At 42.3% G+C, this 23,306-nt stretch overlaps 1 protein-coding gene across 4 annotated transcripts in view; it reads left to right on the top strand.

Moving 5' to 3' along the window:
- The window catches only part of dcc (DCC netrin 1 receptor), a 706,325-nt gene that overhangs the window by 226,251 nt on the left and 456,768 nt on the right, over window positions 1-23,306 (top strand). For all 4 annotated transcript variants that reach the window (XM_061980597.1, XM_061980596.1, XM_061980599.1 and 1 more), the window contains exon 3: window positions 8,638-8,925. In XM_061980597.1, coding sequence (XP_061836581.1) covers window positions 8,638-8,925 — 288 coding nt within the window. The remainder of the gene's footprint in view (window positions 1-8,637; window positions 8,926-23,306) is intronic.

Here is a 23,306-nt window from a genome sequence, read left to right on the forward strand (position 1 = left end):
CAAGACTTCCCGAGGGACACGGTCAAATGCCTTCTCCAAGTCCACAAAACACATGTAGACTGGTTGGGCAAACTCCCATGCACCCTCAAGGACCCTGCGGAGAGTATAGAGCTGGTCCACAGTTCCACGACCAGGACGAAAACCACACTGTTCCTCCTGAATCCGAGGTTCGACTATCCGGCGTAGCCTCCTCTCCAGTACACCTGAATAGACCTTACCGGGAAGGCTGAGGAGTGTGATCCCACGATAGTTGGAACACACCCTCCGGTTCCCCTTCTTAAAGAGAGGAACCACCACCCCGGTCTGCCAATCCAGTGGCACCGCCCCCGATGTCCACGCGATGCTGCAGAGTCTTGTCAACCAAGACAGCCCCACAGCATCCAGAGCCTTAAGGAACTCCGGGCGGATCTCATCTACCCCCGGGGCCTTGCCACCGAGGAGATTTTTAACTACCTCAGCAACCTCAGCCCCAGAAATAGGAGAACCCACCACAGACTCCCCAGGCAGTGCTTCCTCATAGGAAGACGTGTTGGTGGGATTGAGGAGGTCTTCGACGTATTCCCTCCACCGATCCACAACATCCGCAGTCAAGGTCAGCAGAACACCATCCTCGCCATACACGGTGTTGATAGTGCACTGCTTCCCCTTCCTGAGGCGGCGGATGGTGGTCCAGAATTGCTTCGAAGCCGTCCGGAAGTCGTTTTCCATGGCCTCACCGAACTCCTCCCATGTCCGAGTTTTTGCCTCTGCGACCGCTGAAGCCGCACACCGCTTGGCCTGTCGGCTGTATATATATATATATATATATATATATATATATATATATATATATATACATATATATACATATATATATATATATATATATATATACATATATATATATATATATATATATATATATATATATATACATATATATACATATATATACTTTGGATACATATATCCAAAGACATGCACCTGGGGATAGGTTGATTGGCAACACTAAATTGGCCCTAGTGTGTGAATGTGAGTGTGAATGTTGTCTGTCTATCTGTGTTGGCCCTGCGATGAGGTGGCGACTTGTCCAGGGTGTACCCCGCCTTCCGCCCGATTGTAGCTGTGATAGGCTCCAGCGCCCCCCGCGACCCCGAAGGGAATAAGCGGTAGAAAATGGATGGATATATGTATATATATATATATATATATATATATATATATATATATATATATATATATATATATATATATATATATACTGTATATATATATATATATATATATATATATATATATACTGTGTGTATATATATATATATATATATATACAAAAGCTTACACAGTCTTATTTGGATCTTTTCATGTAGTAATTCCCATAACCTGTGAGTGCACACAATTCTGCGCCTTGTACAGTAAAGTTAAAAGTTAAAGTACCAATGATTGTCACACACACACTAGGTGTGGTGAAATTTGTCAGCATCGCGTGGACATCTGGGGCAGTACCTCTGGATTGGAACCGGAGGTTGTGTTCCAACTATCGTGGCATCACACTCCTCAGCCTTCCCGGTAAGGTCTATGCAGGTGTACTGGATAGAAGGCTACGCCGGATAGTCGAACCTCGGATTTAGGAGGAACAGTGTAGTTTTCGTCCTGGTCGTGGAACTGTGGACCAGCTCTATACTCTCGACAGGGTCCTTGAGGGTGCATCGGAGTTTGCCCAACCAGTCTACATGTGCTTTGTGGACTTGGAGAAGGCATTCGACCGTGTCCCTCGGGAAGTCCTATGGGGAGTTCTCAGAGAGTATGGGTTATCGGACTGTCTGATTGTGGCGGTCCGCTCCCTGTATGATCAGTGTCAGAGCTTGGTCCGCATTGCCGGCGGTGAGTCGGACACATTTCCAGTGAGGGTTGGACTCCGCCAGGGCTGCTCTTTGTCACCGATTCTGTTCATAACTTTTATGGACATAATTTCTAGGCGCAGTCAGGGCGTTAAAGGGATCCGGTTTGGTGGCTGCAGGATTAGGTTTCTGCTTTTTGCAGTTGATGTGGTCCTGATGGCTTCATCTGGCCAGGATCTTCAGCTCTCACTGGATCGGTTCACAGCTGAGTGTGAAGCGACTGGGATGAGAATCAGCACCTCCAAGTCCGAGTCCATGGTTCTCGCCCGGAAAAGGGTGGAGTGCCATCTCCAGGTTGGGGAGGAGACCCTGCCCCAAGTGGAGGAGATCAAGTACCTCAGAGTCTTGTTCATGAGTGAGGGAAGAGTGGATTGTGAGATTGATTGGTGCGGCGTCTTCAGTAATGCGGACGCTGTATCGATCCGTTGTGGTGAAGAAGGAGCTGAGACGGAAGGCAAAGCTCTCGATTTACCGGTCGATCTACGTTACCATCCTCACCTATGGTTATGAGTTTTGGGTTATGACCGAAAGGACAAGATCACGGGTACAAGCGGCCGAAGTGAGTTTCCTCCGCCGGGTGGCGGGGCTCTCCCTCAGAGATAGGGTGAGAAGCTCTGCCACCCGTGGGGAGCTCAAAGTAAAGCCGCTGCTCCTCCACATCGAGAGGAGCCAGATGAGGTGGTTTGGGCATTTTGGTCAGGATGCCGCCCAAACGCCTACGTACCGACCAGTATGAGGCCACGGGGAAGACCCAGGACACATTGGGAAAACTATGTCTCCCGGTTGGCCTGGGAACGCCTCGGGATCCCCCAGGAAGAGCTAGACGAAGTGGCTGAGGAGAGGGAAGTCTGGGCTTCCCTGCTTAGGCTGCTGCACCCGCAACCCGACCTCGGATAAGCGGAAGAAGATGGATGGATGGATGGGTTTCCATGGCCGACAGCTGCATCTAAGCCATGCATCACTAAGTCCAATGCAAAGCGTCGGATGCAGTGGTGTAAAGCATGTCGCCACTGGACTCTAAAGCAGTGGCGATGCGTTCTTTGGAGTGATGAATCACGCTTTTACATCTGGCAATCTGATGGAAAAGTCTGGGTTTGGAGGTTGCCAGGAGAACGGTACATTTCGGACTGCATTGTGAAATTTGGTGGAGGAGGAATTATGGTGCGAGGTTGTTTTTTTTAGGAGTTGGGCTTGGCCCCTTAGAACTTTGAATGCTCCAGGATACCTAAACATTTTGGACAATTCCATGCTCCCAATTTTGTGGGAACAGTTTGGAGCGGGCCCCTTTCTCTTCCAACATGACTGTGCACCAATGCACAAAGCAAGGTCTATAAACACATGACAGAGTCTGGTGTGGATGAACTTGACTGGCCTGCACAGAGTCCTGACCTGAACCTGATGCAACACCTATGGGATGAATTAGAACAGAGACTGAGAGCAAGGCCTTCTCGACCAACGTCAGTGTGTGACCTCACCAATGCACTTTTGGAAGAATGGTCGAAAATTCCTATAATCACACTCCGCAACCTTGTGGACAGCCTTCCCAGAAGAGTTGAAGCTGTAATATCTGCAAAAGGTGGACCGACATCAGATTGAACCCTGTGGGTTAGGAATGGGATGGCACTTCAAGTTCATGTGTGAGTCAAGGCAGGTGGCCAAATACTTTTGGCAATATAGTGTATATACATACATACACACTAGGAGTCGATTAGCACCGATATTTGGCATTTTGACATATTGGCACCGGCCTTTTTAATCAGTATTGGGTTTTTTAGATATTGAGAATTAATAGTAATATTTAACCTCTGTTATCATCATTACTATCATTTCAATGTAACAATCATCAAACAAGCTTTAAATAATCCGACTGACCCATTTAAAACTGGTCATTTTGTCTCAGATGCAATCACCTATCCAGCACAGTCCTATCTAAGTGGTTACGCAAACTGCACACGAGTAAGAAGCAGAGCCAATCATAAGCCAAGGTATTAGGCAGGCTCGTCAAACTCACAGGAGAGAAAGTGTACGGATGTGTTCAAGTTACGTAACATCAGAAAACTCCCATGAAATTGTAATAAATATCCCAGTCCTCTACATGGCACAACTACTAGTAACGTTACTACGAGCAGAATACCGTTAAAAAAATAATGAACATGTCACATTGCTAAAGCTTAAGCTAGCTTGGATTACCTCACATCATGTCTGTTAATCATACTTGCCAATCCTCCCGGATTTTTCGGGAGACTCCCGAAATTCAGCGCCTCTCCCGAAAACCAAATTTTCTCCCGAAATTCAGGCGGAGTTTGAGGCCACGCCCCCTCCAGCTCCATGCGGACCTGAGTGAGGACAGCCTGTTTTCACGTCCGCTTTCCCACTATATAAACAGTGTGCCTGCCCAATCACATTATAACTGTAGAATGATCGAGGGCGAGTTCTTGGTTTCTTATGTGGGTTTATTGTTAGGCAGTTTCATTAACGTCTTCCCAGCGCGGTAACAACACACAACAACAGTAGTCACGTTTTTGTCTACCGTAAAGCAGTTCGTCTGCCGTAAACAGCAATGTTGTGACACTCTTAAACAGGAGAATACTGCCATCTACTGTACATGCATATGTGACAATAACATCTACGGCTTTTAGAGAGTGCAGTGCACAACTGCGCACACAACAAGGAGACGAAGCAAAAGAACGAGGAAGATACAGCCGTGGCGACGCCGACGACGAGTAAGATGAAGAAATACGCTTGTAAGTTCCAAGCCGCAGCTGCGATTGGACCTGGATAGCCTCCGGGAAGAAGTAGTGGACTACCAAGTGCTTGGCAGTGAAGATCTTCCTCAGGAAGCAAAGATTGACCGGTTTTGGGCCGTGCTAGGGAGAGATGGAAGATTCCAGACTCTAGTGCATTTGATGAAATCACTTTTGTGCGTGCCACACAGCAATGCATCATCAGAGAGGGTGTTCAGCATGGTTAGAAAAATAGTGACAGAGAATAGAACAAGGATGGACAATTCAACCCTTAACTCAACAATGAATAGATGTGTGTGTGTATATGTGTAAATAAATGAACACTGAAATAAATATATATATATATATATATATATATATATATTTATTTTAGGTGTAGTGGTCGGCACGCTCACCTGCTGTCGAGCACTAATCAGAGAGCTATTTATTCATCTTTCTCGCCACACTCTGTCTGGCTTCGTTGTTTGCTATATGCAACATGTTACGTTGGTATTCTTGTTTGCTAGCTCATGATTCCTGTTCTAAGTTTTTGCCTTAGCTTCTCATGCGGCACGCATCCCTTTTGTTTAGTTTTTTGTCTGTTTGTATCTATGCTGCTGCAGTATATGTGTGTGTGTAGGCTGCTTAGTAATGCATACAAATACAAAATAAAAAAAATAAAAATTGTAATAATGTAACCTATGTTTCTACATAAGTATTGCTTTTTATGATCTGTACATTACTGTTTGTACTTTGTATCATCTTAAAATTTTTTTACATTTTGTAATATAGTGTAATTTTGTGGGGATCAGCAAAATGACACTTGTTAGCAAGTCATCAACCTGCTAGCAATCTGTCAATGTCAACACTTGTGAATTTGGAATAATTTAATCCAGGGGTCCCCAATCTACAGCCCGCAGGCTGGATATGTCCCGCCAGCATCCAAAATCTGGCACGCGGAAAGTCCCAAGTTAAAAAAAAAAAAATTAATTAATATATACCGTATTTTTCGGAGTATAAGTCGCACCGGAGTATAAGTCGAACTTGCCGAAAATGCATAATAAAAAAGGAAAAAAACATATATAAGTCGCACTGGAGCCCGGCCAAACTATGAAAAAAACTGCGACTTATAGTCCGAAAAATACGGTACATATAAATATATATATATATATATATATTTTTTTTATTTTATTTTTTTTTTAATTTTTTTTAATTATTATTATTTTTAAATTATTATTATTTTTTTTTTAAATCTCTCCTTTCTAATCCATTTTCTACCGCTTGTTACTCTCGGTGTCTCCTAGCCGCTCGGGCAAATCATATTGTCTAAAAATGCATTTTCCCATCGATAACTTGACATCACGCTCGCGCCACAATGTCGGGCAAGCGTGGCAAGTGCACAATATTTCAGTCAATTAGTGCGCGAGGAATATACTGTAATATACTGGGAGCCCTGATTTAATCAATCACAGTTGACATTATTGCTACTGTGCCATATAACTCCCTGCTGCACTTTTTGTTTATTGTATTTACTTGTTTTATAAATACATATTATTAATGCATTCAAACCAATTTAAGTGTCGGAGTTTGTAATAGTAATATCCAAAATTTTGACATCAATATGTCACTTTTAATGTAAATGAATATCGACTCCAAATATCAGTTATCAGCCTCCTTCACTACTAATAATCGGTATCGGCACTGAAAGAAACCATGTCAGCCGATTACAAATACATACACACTGTACATACATTTACACGCACGTCCGCTGTAAAAACATTCATACGTACAAAAACATGCACATATACAAACATACACTCATGCATACAAACACGCTTCAGCAAACATATACATGTGTTCACAATCTCACTCATACAAATATACACCCACATTACATAAAAACATGTCACACTGCTAAAGCTTAATCTATCCTTACCATAACAATGTAAAAGGTTAATATACCCTGCTCCCCTTTCTTCTCCTCCCTCTCTCTCTCCTTTTTTTGGTAATACAATTTTTTGTTACATTTACAGTATGTATTGTTGCATTTGAAGCAACTGTAATGTTGATAATAGAGGTAAATATTCTTAACGTCAATATGGCATGACTATCCACCGTATTTTTCGAACCATAGGGCGCACCTGATTATAAGGTGCACTGCCGATGAATGGTCTATTTTGTTTATCTTTTTTCATATATTCGGCGCATTATAGGGCGCATTAAAGGAGTCATATTATTATTATTATTTTCTAAATTGAAAACACTTCCTTGTGGTCTACATAACATGTAAAGGTGGTTATTTGGTCAAAATATTGCACAGATTATGTTTTACAGATCATCTTCAAGCCGCTTTCTGACAGTCGCTTCCGGATGCGCTGTTTTGTGGCCGGTCTTATTTACGTGGCTCACCTTCGGCAGCGTCTTCTCCCCGTCATCTTTGTTGTAGCGGTGTAGCGTGCAAGGACGGGTGTGGAAGAAGTGTCAAAAGATGGAGCTAACTGTTTTAATGACATTCAGACTTTACTTCATTCAGAAACAACCACACCGGAAATGTGTCCCGTGAAAAACCATCCGACCGCAACTCTAATAACTCGAGTTCCTTGGGTGAATAAGGTAAACTCACTATGCCGGTATGTTTTAGCGCTTTCATAGTAAGTAAGAACTTTACACTACTTTATATTAGAAATGGCAACAGTGGAGGATGAATGTCCCATAACAACAAGATAGACAAAAAGAAGAAACTTATGACTACGACCTCGGCGGGGACGCACACAATTTTTCAGGTTTTATCGAGATCCCAAATACAGATCAGCAGGTACCAGAAGTTAAGAAAAAGTTGCTTTTGCATAATATTGTGAAACAAAACGCTAGATAATGCGTCTTTCCTTATACACACACCATAATAATACTCATATGTTTAATGCGCCGACATTCCTTCAAGCGGTGCGGCTTCATAGCTTACCAAAGTCATACTAAAACATTTTGATGGATTTTTGAGCGCCGTGTGTAACGTTCTATATTTTCAATGGAACATTTAAAATGTTGGTGTCGTTTACTTGAGACCCATCATAGTGCAGTCTACACTTATCGCTTATGTTTGACTGCCATCTACTGGTCACACTTATCATTACACCATGTACCAAATAAAATAGCTTCGAGGTGGGTAAGCTCAACCAAACTTATTCCTTACATTAGGCACACTGTGGAGTTTTGAGGGGAAAAAAAAGATTTTAAGTGTGCCTTATTGTCTGGAAAATATGGTACTTCACTAATTTGCTTTTCTCTATCATTGGTGGTATCATTTTTATATATATCGTATTTGCTGATGTAGTTCTGTTGTTGTTTTTTCTTGGTATTGTCTCTTTTTTGTCTTGTCCCCACAATTCCCCCCTCTTGTCTTCTTTTTTACCTCTTGTTTCTATCCCCTCCAGCTCTGGTCTAGCTGTGTCAAACACTAAATATATCCAAACATTTAATGAAGTCAAATTCAAATAAGACAACAAGAGAAGTTTCCCTCACTTTTCATATGTAAATACATTATGTACAGCAGATATGGACATCTACATCAACAATATGATTTGCCTGAGTGGACAGCACATATGAAAAACAAACAAAACAAATTGTTTCATTCCAATGGTCTTCTCCTGACAATTGACAGGGGATCTTTCTTTATGGTAGTGAATGGAAAAGCTGAACATAACCCATCAAGTCAAAAAAACAGCACGGTCGCTCACACCACAGTACATTTATGCACACTATTAAGGCAAGTAAATTAGTTAATGCAATTGCTGACTGATTGTTAGACGGCCAATCAATTGGTAGAACCAGTGCAGTGCAGTGTGAGTTCTTGAGTTAACAGCTCATTAAGTAAAATTGAAAAAAGACATTCAGAATATATGTTGGTGTAAATTGTAATCACAATTGTTTTATTTCTTTTATGCAGCTCTATAATCAGTTAATAAATATATATGCTATTTAAAAACAACAAAAATGTTTGTAATATATTTCATCTTTTTCCATCTTGTCACCTTCAGGTCCACTAAGGGTAGTCGTCCCCACCGAGTCCGTCTCATCCTATCTTGGTGATACAGCGTTGCTCCGTTGTGAGGTCTTAGGAGAACCGACGGCCGTCATACGCTGGCAGAAAAATCGAGACGATTTGCTGCTGACTTTTGATCCCACCTCTCGCCTGGCGGTGCTGCCGTCTGGCTGCCTGCAGATCAGCCGTGTCCAGCCCCCGGACTCAGCCACATATCGTTGCTTGGCTGACAACCCCGGTAGCACACGGACCGGGACAGACGCCGAGCTGCGGGTTCTCCCAGGTGCGTGCCGTATAGTTTTAACATTCTGCACAACATACTGATCTTGTAATGGTGGTTCATTTTCTACAAATCCCGTTTCCATATGAGTTGGGAAATTGTGTTAGATGTAAATATAAACGGAATACAATGATTTGCAGATCCTTTTCAACCCATATTCAATTGAATACACTACAAAGACAAGATATTTGATGTTCAAACTCATAAACTTTATTTTTTTTTTTGCAAAAAATAATTAACTTAGGATTTCATGGCTGCAACACGTGCCAAAGTAGTTGGGAAAGGGCATGTTCACCACTGTGTTACATGGCCTTTCCTTTTAATAACACTCAGTAAATGTTTGGGAACACATTTTTTAAGCTTCTCAGGTGGAATTCTTTCCCATTCTTGCTTGATGTACAGCTTAAGTTGTTCAACAGTCCGGGGGTCTCCGTTGTGGTATTTTAGGTTTCATAATGCGTCACACATTTTCAATGGGAGACAGGTCTGGACTACAGGCAGGCTAGTCTAGTACCCTCACTCTTTTACTATGAAGCCACGTTGATGTAACACGTGGCTTGGCATTGTTTTGCTGAAATAAGCAGGGGCGTCCATGGTAACGATCAGTGACGTGCGGTGAGGTTCATGGCTGGTGAGGCACTGACTTCATCACAGTCAGGTTTACAAACATATGAACCCTAAAGAGTATCTTATTCACCATTTGATTGGCAGCAATTAACGGGTTATGTTTAAAAGCTCATACCAGCATTCTTCCCTGCTTGGCACTCAGCATCAAGGGTTGGAATTGGGGGTTAAATCACCAAAAATTATTTGTGTGGCAGCCGCTGCTGCCCACTGCTCCCCTCACCTCCCAGGGGGTGATCAAGGGGATGGGTCAAATGCAGAGGACAAATTTCACCACACCTAGTGTGTGTGACAATCATTGGTACTTTAACTTAACTTTAACTTTACACATACAAACTGTAGCACACAAAAAAGCACATTTAATAAAAAAAACGTTATTATTGTCTTACCTTTACTTATAAATGAAGTCCATGCGCCGCTCCTTCGAAACAAAAGCATCGATAACTTGTTTATAGAAGTCTTCCTTATCTTTCTTCAGTTTTAAAAGTCTCTCTGTCTCGATGGAGATCTTCCTTTAATTATTACCTCCTGCTTCGATTGAAAGTCCAGTTTAGAAATGTGTTCTGCCCTCACTATATGTGTTGAGGTTATACAGCTTGGCAGACAGCTAACAACCAATCCAGGACGTTCTAATAAAGTTCCAAAGCAGATGAATCCATTTAGGCTCTTTATTATTGTTGATCTTGCTTTGTCTTGCACTGGACTTTTTTTTTTTTTTTTGGAAAACTGAAATACACACAATGACAATGTATAAGCTATATGATTCAACACACTGAAATGCAATACACAATATGTAAACATCAGCTCCACACAAATACACAGCACCACCATCAAACAAACACTGCTGAGTGTTGAAACTATTTCTATGGTGGAAATACACGACCGGCAGCCATTTTAAGTCCTCAAACATCCATTAAATTAGTGCACAAAAATCGTTTTTCAATACACATCTTACTATCAAATTTAGCCACTTTCCACCTTCATATTGAGCCACATAAACAAGTTAAACAGTATACTTACAGACTTATCTTTTCCAAGGCTTGTAAGAGGTAACACAACTTGTCTACTTCTTATTGTCTCATGAACTGAACTAACATCGTAAACCAGAAGTGTCCAAACTGATGACGCGCAGCATTTTCCCATCGCCACAAGGTGTCAGTAATAGTCCACAATCAAACGGGCATAACAAAAACTGTTTTATTTTAGATATGTAATCCTCCATGTTAAAAGTTCAGGCGAGAGGAAAAAATAAACGATCGCTGCTAACTGTTGCTGCTTGTTGTCACTTCTTCTGCAGCCGAGTAGTCGCAAGAATGATCTCTGGGATCACTACCGCCCTCTAACACCAGGAGGTGGGATTACTGCGAGCCTCACCCAGTGCGTCTTCGCACCAGTTTTATGATTGCTCAGCACAAGAAATACGTTACACACTTACAGTTGTTGACAAAATACACTGTACATTATATACCTCAGCTAACTAAACTATGGAAATGTATAATATAATTCATATAGCAATAGGGTCTCACTGCACAGCAGGCCAGCAGTTAGCCGAGTCATTGTGCAATCCATGGCGAGGCTCAACTGGCTGGTGACTCACCGCAAGTCTCTTCTCAGTATTTGAACGGCAAATGTGAAAATTCAGCGATTTTGAATAAACATTATCTAAAACTGGTGAAGTTAAATGGAAAATAACGTTATAGTATAATCACTGGATACATATAACAATTTAATTAATTGTTTTTCTTTTTAAATTTTTTTTCTTTCCATGATGGCACGTGAGGCCCCGCCTCACCTGCCTCCCTGACTGCACGTCACTGGTAACGTTGCTCGGATGGCAACATATGTTGCTCCAAAACCTGTATGTACCTTTCAGCATTAATGGCGCCTTCACAGATGTGTAAGTTACATTAAACATTAACAAAATGTTTTTCAGTTTGAACATCAAATATGTTGTCTTTGTCTTTGTTCCCGGGCGCGGTACTGCTGCTGCCCACTGCTCCCCTCACCTCCCAGGGGGTGAACAAGGGGATGGGTCAAATGCAGAGGACAAATTTCACCACACCTAGTGTGTGTGTGACAATCATTGGTACTTTAACTTTAACTTTGTAGCATATTCAACTGAATATGGGTTGAAAATGATTTGCAAATAATTGTATTCCATTTATATTTACATCCAACACAATTTCCCAACTCATATGGAAACGGGGTTTGTAATATTTTCCCTATAAGAATCCATTGTGACAGATATAAATATTAAATATTTACAGTTTTAGACCTGACTTGAATTCATCAAGTTTCTAAGTGAGAATAGAAAACATTTAGGAGTGGTTGTCTCGTGACAGTTATGTGACTATCCCAGGATATTCCCCTAAATGTGTCATATAAGCAACCTCATTTCCAAAAGCTTATTTTTTACAAGTAAAGTTCATTTTAAATCCATGTAACAATTTTAATACTGTCACATATTATATTCCAACAGTTCTTACTATGTTTTTCAATGAATACGTAGAAAACAGACTGGCTATATCTTTTATATATATATATATATATATATATATATATATATATATATATATATATATATATATATATAGGGCTATAAGCCTTATAAGGCTTTTAGTCTTTAAATTGATATGGAAAGTCTAAAGTGATGTATTTGTCACGATAGCAAACATGCTATTAAGACACTCAATACATGTCATTGTTCCAGTGATTATTTATCAATATGTTTTTGTTTGATTCTACCCTTTTTACTACACTAACATGTCAAGTTAAGAATATATTTTACGTACACCATGTAACATATATGCAACACCACAGGTCTTTTACATCAATTAATACTATTTTACAAAAAACATTATTCATGTATTTTATTTGTTACACTTGCTGTGTGGTACAGTATATCTATTGATTTATTGAAGCACAAATGGGTTTATTTGTTAACAGTTCAGTTTACTCTTTCTTTATATTCCTTTTGACAAGTATTACTTCATCCATCCATCCATCTTCTTCCGCTTATCCGAGGTTGGGTCGCGGGGGCAGCAGCCTAAGCAGGGAGGCCCAGACTTCCCTCTCCCCATCCACTTCGTCCAGCTCTTTCAGGGGGATCCCGAGGCGTTCCCAGGCCAGATGGGAGACATAGTCTTCCCAACGTGTCCTGGGTCTTCCCCGTGGCCTCCTACCGGTCAGACGTGCCCTAAACACCTCCCTAGGGAGGTGTTCGGGTGGCATCCTAACCAGATGCCTGAACCACCTCATCTGGCTCCTCTCGATGTGGAGGAGCAGCGGCTTTACTTTGAGCTCCCCCCGGATGGCAGAGCTTCTCACCCTATCTCTAAGGGAGAGCCCCGCCACCCGGCGGTACCTGTCCGCTGCCTCAGGAGTCCTATGAGCCAAAATAACCCGATAGGACTCCTTCTTCAGCTTGACGGCATCCGTCACCGCCGGTGTTCACCAACGGGTTCTAGGATTACCGCCACGACAGGCACACCAACAACCTTGCGGCCACAGCTCCAATTAGCCGCCTTGACAATAGAGGTGCGGAACATGGTCCACTCGGACTCAATGTCCAGCACCTCCCTCGTGACATGTTGAAAGTTCTTACGAAGGTGGGAATTGAAACTCTCTCTGACAGGAGACTGCCAGACGTTCCCAGCAAACCCTCACAATGCGTTTGGGCCTGCCAGGTCTGTCCAGCATCCTCCCCCACCATCGCAGCCAACTCACCACCCGAGTGTCCAAAACATGAGGCCGCAAATGACACCCTTATGTTTGAACATGGTGTTCGTTATGGACAATCTGTGACGGGCACAAAAGTCCAATAACAAAACACCGCTTGGGTTCAGATCCGGGCGGCCATTCTTCCTAATCACGCCTCTCCAGGTTTCACTGTCGTTGCCAACATGAGCGTTGAAGTCCCCCAGTAGAACGAGGGAATCACCCGGGGGAGCACTCTCAAGTACTCCATCGAGTGAATCCAAAAAGGGTGGGTACTCTGAGCTGCGGTTTGGCGCGTAAGCGCAAACCACAGCTCCACCCGAAGGCGGAGGGAAGCTACCCTCTCGTCCACCGGGTTGAACTCCAACGTGCAGGCTCTGAGCCGGGGGGAAACAAGAATTGCCACCCCAGCCCGTCGCCTCTCACTGCCGGCAACGCCAGAGTGGAAGAGAGTCCAGCCCCTCTCGAGAGAACTGGTTCCAGAGCCCTTGCTGTGCATCGAAGTGAGTCCGACTATATCTAGCCGTAAATTCTCCACCTCGCGCACTAGCTCAGGCTCCTTCCCCCCCAGCGAGGTGACGTTCCACGTCCCAAGAGCTAGCTTCTGTAGCCGAGGATCGGACCGCCAAGTGCCCTGCCGTCAGCTGCCGCCCAGCTCACATTGCACCCGACCTCTATGACCCCTGCTATAGGTGGTGAGCCCAATGCAGGGGGGACCCACGTTGCCTCTTCGGGCTGTGCCATGGGGACAGGCCCGGCCACCAGGCGCTCGCCATCGTGCCCCACCTCCGGGCCTGGCTCCAGAGGGGGACCCCGGTGACCGGCGTTCGGGCAAGGGAAATCTGGATCCTTTGTTTTTATTTTTCATGGAGGTCTTCGAGTATTACTTCACGTTTTTGCTAAAGCTGAACTAGGAATTTGCCAAAGCCACCGTTGGATTTAATATAATTATATTGCAGTCATTCATTTGACAGGTTGTCATTATTTTTCTTCAGTCTGGATGGCTCATTAAAGGTGTAATTGTTATATACTGTAATTAAAATCTGCAGTCTTTCGGTCTCTAATGTACCATACTCTCCGACACATTAATACAAGTCAATACAATGTCCACTTCATCAGTCAGATTAGTTTGTTCTCTCTATTTTTGGTTAACAAGCACTTCAGTTCCTGTGTTCACTCCCGCTGGGGTTCCCTGGAGCTAAAGTGTAGGCATCCAACAACATATGTGCTGTAAGGGGCAGGTTGCTTAAAATTAAACATATTACCTTTTTTTTTCAAATAAATTCAGTGGCCCTCCTTTACACTTTTTAAAACTAAGGATGTCCCGATCAACATTTGTGGCATCCAATTTGATCCCATTTCGAGTCCGGATCAGATATTTAAAAAACAGATTGTACAACTAAAACTGTATCACACCATGTGACTACCGTATTTTCCGGACCATAGGCGCACTGCTGATGAATGGTCTATTTTTTTAATCTTTTTTTATATATAAGGCGCACCGGGGTTATAGCCCGCATTAAAGGAGTCATATTAATATGATTTTTTTCTCAATTGAAAACACTTCCTTGTGTGTACGTAACATGTAATGGTGTTTTTTTGGTGAAAATGTTGCATAGAGTATGTTTTACAGATCATCTTTGAGCCGCTTTCTGACAGTCGGCGGTCTTATTTACATGGCTCACCTTCGGCAGCGTCTTCTCCCCGTCATCTTTGTTGTAGCGGTGTAGCGTGCAAGGACAGGAGTGGAAGAAGTGTTAAAAGATGGAACTAACTGTTTTAATGACATTCAGACTTTACTTAAATCAATAACGGAGCACCATCTCCTCATCTCCTCTGAAATGTGTCCCTTGAAAAACCGTCCGACCGGAACTCTGATTACTAATGTTTCTTGGGTGAATAATATATACTCACTATACCAGTATGTTTTAGCGTTTTCATGGCGAGTTTACTGACAGATATAAGTAAGCACTTTACACTACTTTATATTAGAAATGGCAACAGTGGAGGATGAATGCCACATAACAAGAAGATAGAGAAAAAGAAGAAGCTTATTTTTGTCCTGGCAAGACATGTAGCCTCCTGGTATTCATGCAATTCCTGCATGTGTGCAACAAATAATCTGCATTCTGAAATGCAATTGTCTCTCCCTGAGCGTGCATCTCTTTGGAAGGAATCTTTCACGTGAGTACAATTTTGAGCCATGTAACCACTGAGACACAGTAAAGATCGACGTTCAGTTAAAGGAAAATATTGCCCATCTCTATTTAAAACCTTTGTTTTTATAGCCCTTTTCAAATTTGAAGGCAAAAAATAACTTTACAAAAATCATGTACTCACACTATATAATGACAGTGACAGGAAATAGCCAAACATGAATCACCGCGAAAGTCACATCTAAAGACAAACATGCAACAGAAACTTGGCAACGTAAATGCCAGAAAAGACAAAGAATCAGTTGGGAAACTTGGTTTCTCCATCAGATACGGGTGAATTGCACTCTCCAGGCTGAAAGTGACATCTCGCTTGAATGAGGGAGTCTTGAGGTCTTCTTCATGAGTGACGGAAGGCTGCAGTCTGAGATTGACAGGCGGATTGGTGCAACTTGTGCATTAATGTGTGCGCTGTATACATTCATATCCTCACCTACAGTCACGCATGCCCAACCGGGGTGAGGCCCCGGGGTAAGACTTTGACTAGACAGTGGTGTCAAAGTCAAGGCCTGCGGGCCAGATCCGACCCGCAAATGAATTATCTATGGCCCCCGGGATGATATATGATTAGTATTAGAACCGGCCCGCAGGCCACAGCTGCCTGCTGCTGTTTTGCACGCACCAATACTCCATTAGTGTTGGCGCTAGGAATTTTCAAAATGCGGTCCCGGGGACTCCATCAAGTCATAAAAATGGGTTCCCACAGTAAAAAATTTTTGATCCTCTTTTTTGTAACCGTTTTGAAAACAAAGGAAAATGTATGCATTATCCTGTTATATCTCACATTCTATATTGTGTTTTGGAAAAAGGTTGTCATAAACGTTACTTTATTCATAAAAAAAAAAATATACAAGAAGACAATGTTTTATGCATATGTAAATTTATTGAGTTATAAACATTCATTCACGTTCTTCTTTCCTTCATGGATCTAAACTTTACTGTTGCCGGTATTTTTTTCTATATTTTTATTGTAATATTTTCAGAATGTGTTTGTTCTATTGTTGGCCAAAGTAAGACAAAGAAAACAATCTGAAGTTGTCTTTATTTTTTAATTTTAATGCCATGTTTCCTAAATAGTGTGCACAGATTTTCTTCCATCTGAGCTAAAACGACTTTGACACCTCTGGACTATGACTAGGGTTTTGTCTCGACCCCACATGGACAGCTAGGTTTCCCTCTTGAGACTGCTTCCCCCATGACCCACACACAGATTAGTGGAAAAAGACAAATGAATGGAAAATAGTTACTTAACTATCAGACCTTGATAGAAGAAACTAAAGAAGAACAAGAACAGGACACAACGCTCACAGTTGTGGCACGTTAACTAGAAATATGGAAGGCAAGAAGAGGAACATTCTGGCGTCTTCCTGCTGCTGCCACTGTGCTTTTGAACACTTCTACCTCAGAGGCGGATGTGGGTACATCTCCTTGCTCTGCCCTAAATAGAGGGAACAGAACAAATGAACTAGGAGGAGCAATCAGTACAAAATGACTGAGAACAATTTTAAATTTGAAGCAAGAACACAATACCAATTGTACATGATGTCCATCCATCCATCCATCCATCATTCCATCTATCCATCTTCTTCCGCTTATCTGAGGTCGGGTCGCGGGGGCAGCAGCCTAAGCAGGGAAGCCCAGACTTCCCTCTCCCCAGCCACTTCGTCCAGCTCCTCCCGGGGGATCCCGAGGCGTTCCCAGGCCAGCCGGGAGAGATAGTCTTCCCAACTAGGAAGAGCAATCAGTACAAAATGACTGAGAACAATTTGAAATTTGAAGCAAGAACACAATACCAATTGTGCATGATGTCCATGGTTTAAATTTTCAGAACTTTAGGAGCAAATTCCAGACACAAATCACAAACTATAGTAAATAACGCTTTATAAATTCCATCCAATATACCGAAGCAAATTTGAAAAGTATTTGAACAAGAAGACATAATGAACCTTTTTGAGCAAAATAGTAAATCATATCCAATGTTGCTACAGTCTTACTCAGTGTAATTGTGCATCTAAATTGTGAATCATTAATCAATCAAAGATTATTTATATAGCCCTTAATCACTAATATCTCAAAGGGCTGCACAAGCCACAACGCCTCCTCGGCTCAGATCCCACATCAGGGCAAGAAAAAACTAAACGGTTAATAATGTGAGAGTCCAGTCCGTATTGGGGCCAGCAGGGGGATCCTCTGGCATGGAGACACGTCGGGGCGCAGAGACGTCACCGACTGATGCAAAGAGGAGTGGTCCATCCTGGGTCCCGACTTGGAACAGCGAGCGCCTCATTCGTGGAGGCTGATCCGTGGTCACCTGATAACCTCTCCAAGAGGGGCAGAGTGAAGTGAAGTGAAGTGAATTATGTTTATATAGCGCCTTTCTCTCGTGACTCAAAGCGCTTTTACATAGTGAAACCCATTATCTAAGTTACATTTAAACCAGTGTGGGTGGCACTGGGAGCAGGTGGGTAAAGTGTCTTGCCCAAGGACACAACGGCAGTGACTAGGATGGTGGAAGCGGGGATCGAACCTGGAACCCTCAAGTTGCTGGCACGGCCACTCTACCAACCGAGCTATACCGCCCCAGAGCAGAAAATAGAGACAGCAGATAGACTGGTCTAAAAGGGGGTCTATTAAAACAGTTGACGGTATGCTTTATGCAGACTGTTGTCTTTAATGTGATGCAGGTGGTGTGAGGAGCTCTTTTAGTTCTCAGTGAACGCATCAAAGGGGACACGTCGTTCTGTAGTTATCACTGTAATCCCTCGCTCCTTACTCTGACTTCCAAGTAAATCTGCTGCATGGACATTTATGATTCTCTTCATCTTACTTGAAGTCAGCCAGTGCTTTTTATTAGTCGTGTTTGTTTTCAAATCCTGATAAAACTTTTTGTATCTTGATGGAAATCTTTATGTATTTTTTTAACTGTGTAACCTGTAGGCCAATCCAAGGGCAAACCCATTATGAACCATTGGATGTGAGTGTGTGCGTGTGCGTGTGCGTGTGCGTGTGTGTGTGTTTATGTCCTCGAGCATCAGTTGTTGCTGGGAAACATTTAAGGCAGTGGCATCCAGAGTCCATTGACCTGGCCTGCATCAAAGCATTCCCAATGTAACAATATAAGTGGCTGCATCCTAGTCTGTTTCATTACTACTGTGCAGGAACCCTTGAACAAAGCAACAAACTCCCCACATTCAGTTTACTGATGCAGTACTGATTGCATGCCCGATCAATTTAGCACATGTCCTTGTCCGCACATGTGTGGTCTGATTGTGTGCTGAAATACATGCAGAAAAATAAAACAGCACGTTGATTTTTTATTATAATTATCTAATAAAATGAGCATAATACAAATTACAATTCCATTGCATTTGTTAGTTTGCATTTGTGTAATTGTGTGTCAATACCAAATAACTAAAATGCTGTATAGAATATGTTTAAACATGTGGAAAAGAAAGTTTTAAGAATGTGGAAACTCGTTAAGATAGGTTTGGAAAAATAGAAACATGTCATTTATTTTAATAGGAATTTTTGCGATGCACAATGTCACACCCCGCCTCGGGTGAAGGTAATGTAACCTTTGCAAACCAGACTTTCAAACCAAGGATGGCAAGGCACGCAGTTGTACAGTTTACAAACATTTTTTTAAATCCCAAAGTGTCAAGAGGTGAACAACAATAAGAGGAAACAAAGCACCCAAAATCTGCAACAGTAATAAATAGAGGCAATATTAGTATAGTATAGTATATTATATATAGTATATGTATATTCTAAATAAATTTCAAAGTCGCATGCATTAAATTGGCCTAAATAATTAATCAAAATAAGCATATTAAAAATAATCAAATAATCAAAAGGTAAATCATCCATTATAACAAAATACATGTATTCACAACCAAAGGTCAATAATCGAATATGTCAAAGTAAATAATTAAATAATCAAAACTGATTTAGCAAAATCAATTAGCAATCAACAAAACTAATTTAACCCGTTACAACACAACACAATTTCATCATCAAAATAACCACCTCAGTAGATGTTTGATGCATGGAGACCTGAGCTCCTGCTCAGGACAGAGAACCTCCTCTAGCAGTGACAGACTGTCAGAAAAATTGCATTTTCCAACTTAAATAGCCCATAGCCTCTCCCACTAGATGGGAACAATTTGACAGGGGGGATTAAGAATGCCGTTCTTTTGTAAAATACACCATAAATAACCATCACACATCTAAAATTATTCACATAGTACTTTTGCATATGTAGATCAGTCATTTTTGTATGCAGTGTATTCTGGCTTGGATAACATAACTTTTAAATGTCCAGTGTCCTTCTGTAACAGCCAGCTTTTGAGAACCATGGTTCGGCCCAAATTAGGCCTAATTAGTTAGCAGGTGTGTTCACCTATATAAAGCCCTCAGCCCCACCCTGACTCTTTTAGCCACCTGTTCAGAGTCATGGTGAGTGAGAGGTTATATTTTGTTTGTTGAGCGCATGCTTTTCACTGACTAACAAGATTGAATGTTTGTAGTTTGTCCATGTTGAGCTTCCTTACAAATATGTCAGGTTTGGGAGGAAGTTTAAGGGCAAACGGTGACAGTGGGGGGGTCAAACTGTCACACACAATATAGAATTCTTGGAAAACTGGGATTTTTTTTTTTTTGGAGTGTCAACAATATTCTTTTTTAACACAAAATAATGCAAAATGAGTGCCCACACTTTTTCAGCAGGCGAGATACTTATTAAATTTGGGCATCAGGCATCTAAAATGCCTTCCCACCTAGCCTCGGTACATGCCTACCTGCTACGCTCACCTGTCCTGCGGAGGAAGCGCGCCTAAAAGCGGGGGAGACGCAGAGGTCTTCTGGCGAAAATCAAGGCGTACTGTAGGTCTCATTCTGGGACTGCTCCTGTCCTCTTTTCACCCGGATACCCGGAATCACACGGACTGCGGTGGATCCAGCCCGTGACACCTGCGCGTCTGGCCACCTGCCTCCGTCATCTACCGCTGGCAGCGTCGCTGCACGGACGCCTTCCCCGACATCACAATGTGGACCACGGATGCCTCCGGCCGCTGTGTCGCAACTCTCAACCAGCTAGCAAGGAAACAACTCTACGCTTGTGTCTGCAAAATGCTATGTCGATAGCTAACAAAACACATCTCCTAAACGACTTATTTGTGTCCCGCAAGTTGGATTTTATGTGCCTCACGGAAAATTGGCAGCGGGAGAACGAGTTATTGTTTCTTAAGGAACTGTGTCCTCCGGGCTGTCATGTGTTTGGGACGCCTCGGCTTACTCGCCGAGGCGTCGGCTTGGCCTTTGTTTATTGGGACTCTTTCTGCTGCAGACTAATGAACACAAACCCGTACAACTCATTCAAGCTTCAGACGTGCAAGGTTGGAAACGAACACTCTTTTTTACTGTGTTTTAATCTACCGACCGCCTGGTCCTGCTCGTCTATTTTTAGACAAATGTACTGATTTTATGTCATCTATTAAGCTGGAGAGTGTATTAATTATTGGTGATTTCAATCTCCATGTTGATAACTCCTCTTGTCCCTTGGTAGTGGAGCTGGTATCTCTTATGGACTCATTCCACTTTTTACAGCATGTGTCGGGTCCTACTCACTCACAAGGTCATACTTTGGATCTGGTATTTTCGTTTGGAGTAAAAATTTACCAATTAAGTATTGAAGACCTTCAAATAACCGACCACTATTGTATTGTTTTTAATCTGTCTTTCTCACTGACTCAGTCGACTTCCAAAGTGAGCAAACAGACACGCATTCTAAATGACTCTGCAATCAGCGGGTTTTCGTTTTTTTTTGACCCAACAACTTTTACGAGCTGTGATGATGTTGATACATTTATGACTAACTTCAATCATCATTGTCTGACTGTTTTGTACACAGAAGCACCAGCTAAAAACACTCTAGACTCTCTTATAAAAAACATAGTGCATGGTTAAATGAAGCCATTTCCAGCTTTAGGAGAAGCTGTCGGAAAGGAGAACGTTTGTGGAAAGCCACAAAATTCGAGGTTCATAGACTCCATTTTAAAGAAATGATAATGGAGCTAAATGAAATGATGAAACGTGCTCGCTCAGCTTCCTTTTCAAATCTTGTTTTGCACAATAAGAAACACCCTTAAGTCTTATTTGACACTATTGACAATCTTGTTGTACCTCCATCTCCTCAGGTGCCTGTGTACACACAGGATGACTGTAATGGATTTTTGAACTTTTTTGTGAACAAGGTGCAAGACATAAGGGCCGAGCTTAGTCCTCCCTTTGATAGTTTGTGCACTACACCAGCCCCTGTGTGCTCATCATGGTCTTCCTTTACTCCTGTCAGCCTACAGGATGTTCAGGTTTTAGTGGGCAAAATGAAACCCATGTCGAGCCCTGTGGACATTGTTCCTACTCCACTGTTCTTAAATGTTTTTGATGTTGTTGGTCCTTGGGTGGTAAAATTGATCAACCTTTCCCTTCAGTCTGGCTCGATCCCCAGCTTTTTTAAACATGCTGTGGTGAATCCCATCCTTAAAAAACCTAATCTTGACCCGGTGGAGCCTATAAATTACTGGTCCAAATCAAAACTACCCTTTATGTCAAAAATCATTGAAAAAGTGGTAGCTAAGTAGCTAACCTACTTTTTGAAACAGCATGATTATGGTTATTTCACTCCACCAAAACTGCTTTTTTGAAAGTTTCCAGTGACGTGATGATGGTCGCTGACTCTTGTTGCTACACAGTTTTGGTTTTACTTGATTTGACATCTGCCTTTGATACTGTGGATCACAGTATACTGATAGATCGCCTCAAATCTGAGATGGGGTTTTCTGGTGCGGTTCTCAGGTGGTTTACTTCTTATATACTGTTGTAGCAAGCCTTAGGTTCGGGTTCGTCTGGGACCACAGGAACTGGCACAACCATCCGATGCAGCGTTTACAATTATTTTATTTTCTTTCTCCCAAAGTCTCTTTCCGCTTTTCAGCGTCTCTCTCGTGGTGTCGCTCTCGTCGTCTCCAGCCCACACCACCCCCTCATGGTCTCCGATGCTGCTAATAAAAGGAACAGGTGATTAGATAACTCGTTCCAGCTGAGATATCCACTCACCTGTCTGCCGCTTCATGGCCGGCCCCTGCACACACCCCGCCCGCAGGGAACGCGTGAACCACGCCCCTCTCCACAACTGTATTTTTGGGAGAACTTTTAATGTTGCTCTTAATGATGTAATGTCCAATGTGTCCAACCTGTCATGTGGTGTGGCCAAGGCTTCTGTTCTGGGGCCTGTTTTGTTTGTGTTGTATCTGATGCCACTTGGGAGGTTGATCATTTCTATGCAGATATTCAACAGTTATGCTCCTTCATTGAATCAGAGTTTCACTTTTTATCTGAGTTATTGGAGTGCGTATCCTCTATTAAAAACTGGTTGTCCTCAAATTTCCTCAAGATAAATTCAAACAAAACGGAAACTCTGATAATTGCCCCCGATAAAAAGATCCCCCTGATCAAGAACTCCCTTGGTGCTCTGGGTGCATCTGTTAAAAGCAGCCTCAGAAAGTTTGGGGTTGTGTTTGATCAGTCAATGTCTTTGGAAAGTCACTGTCGTCAACTGACCAAAAACTGTTTTTGTCATCTCAGAAATATTTCTAAAGTGAGAAATTTGTTGTCAAAATTGGATCTCGAAATGATCATTCACGCGTTCATTTCGTCTCGCATTGAATATTGCAATTCTCTCTTCACCCTTTTCAACAAGTCGACGCTAAAGAGACTTCAGACGGCTGCCAGACTTTTGACTGGTGCACCCAGAACAGCCCATACCACCCCCAT

This window comes from Nerophis lumbriciformis, linkage group LG20 (genome assembly GCF_033978685.3).
Source record: "Nerophis lumbriciformis linkage group LG20, RoL_Nlum_v2.1, whole genome shotgun sequence".
NCBI lineage: Eukaryota > Metazoa > Chordata > Actinopteri > Syngnathiformes > Syngnathidae > Nerophis > Nerophis lumbriciformis.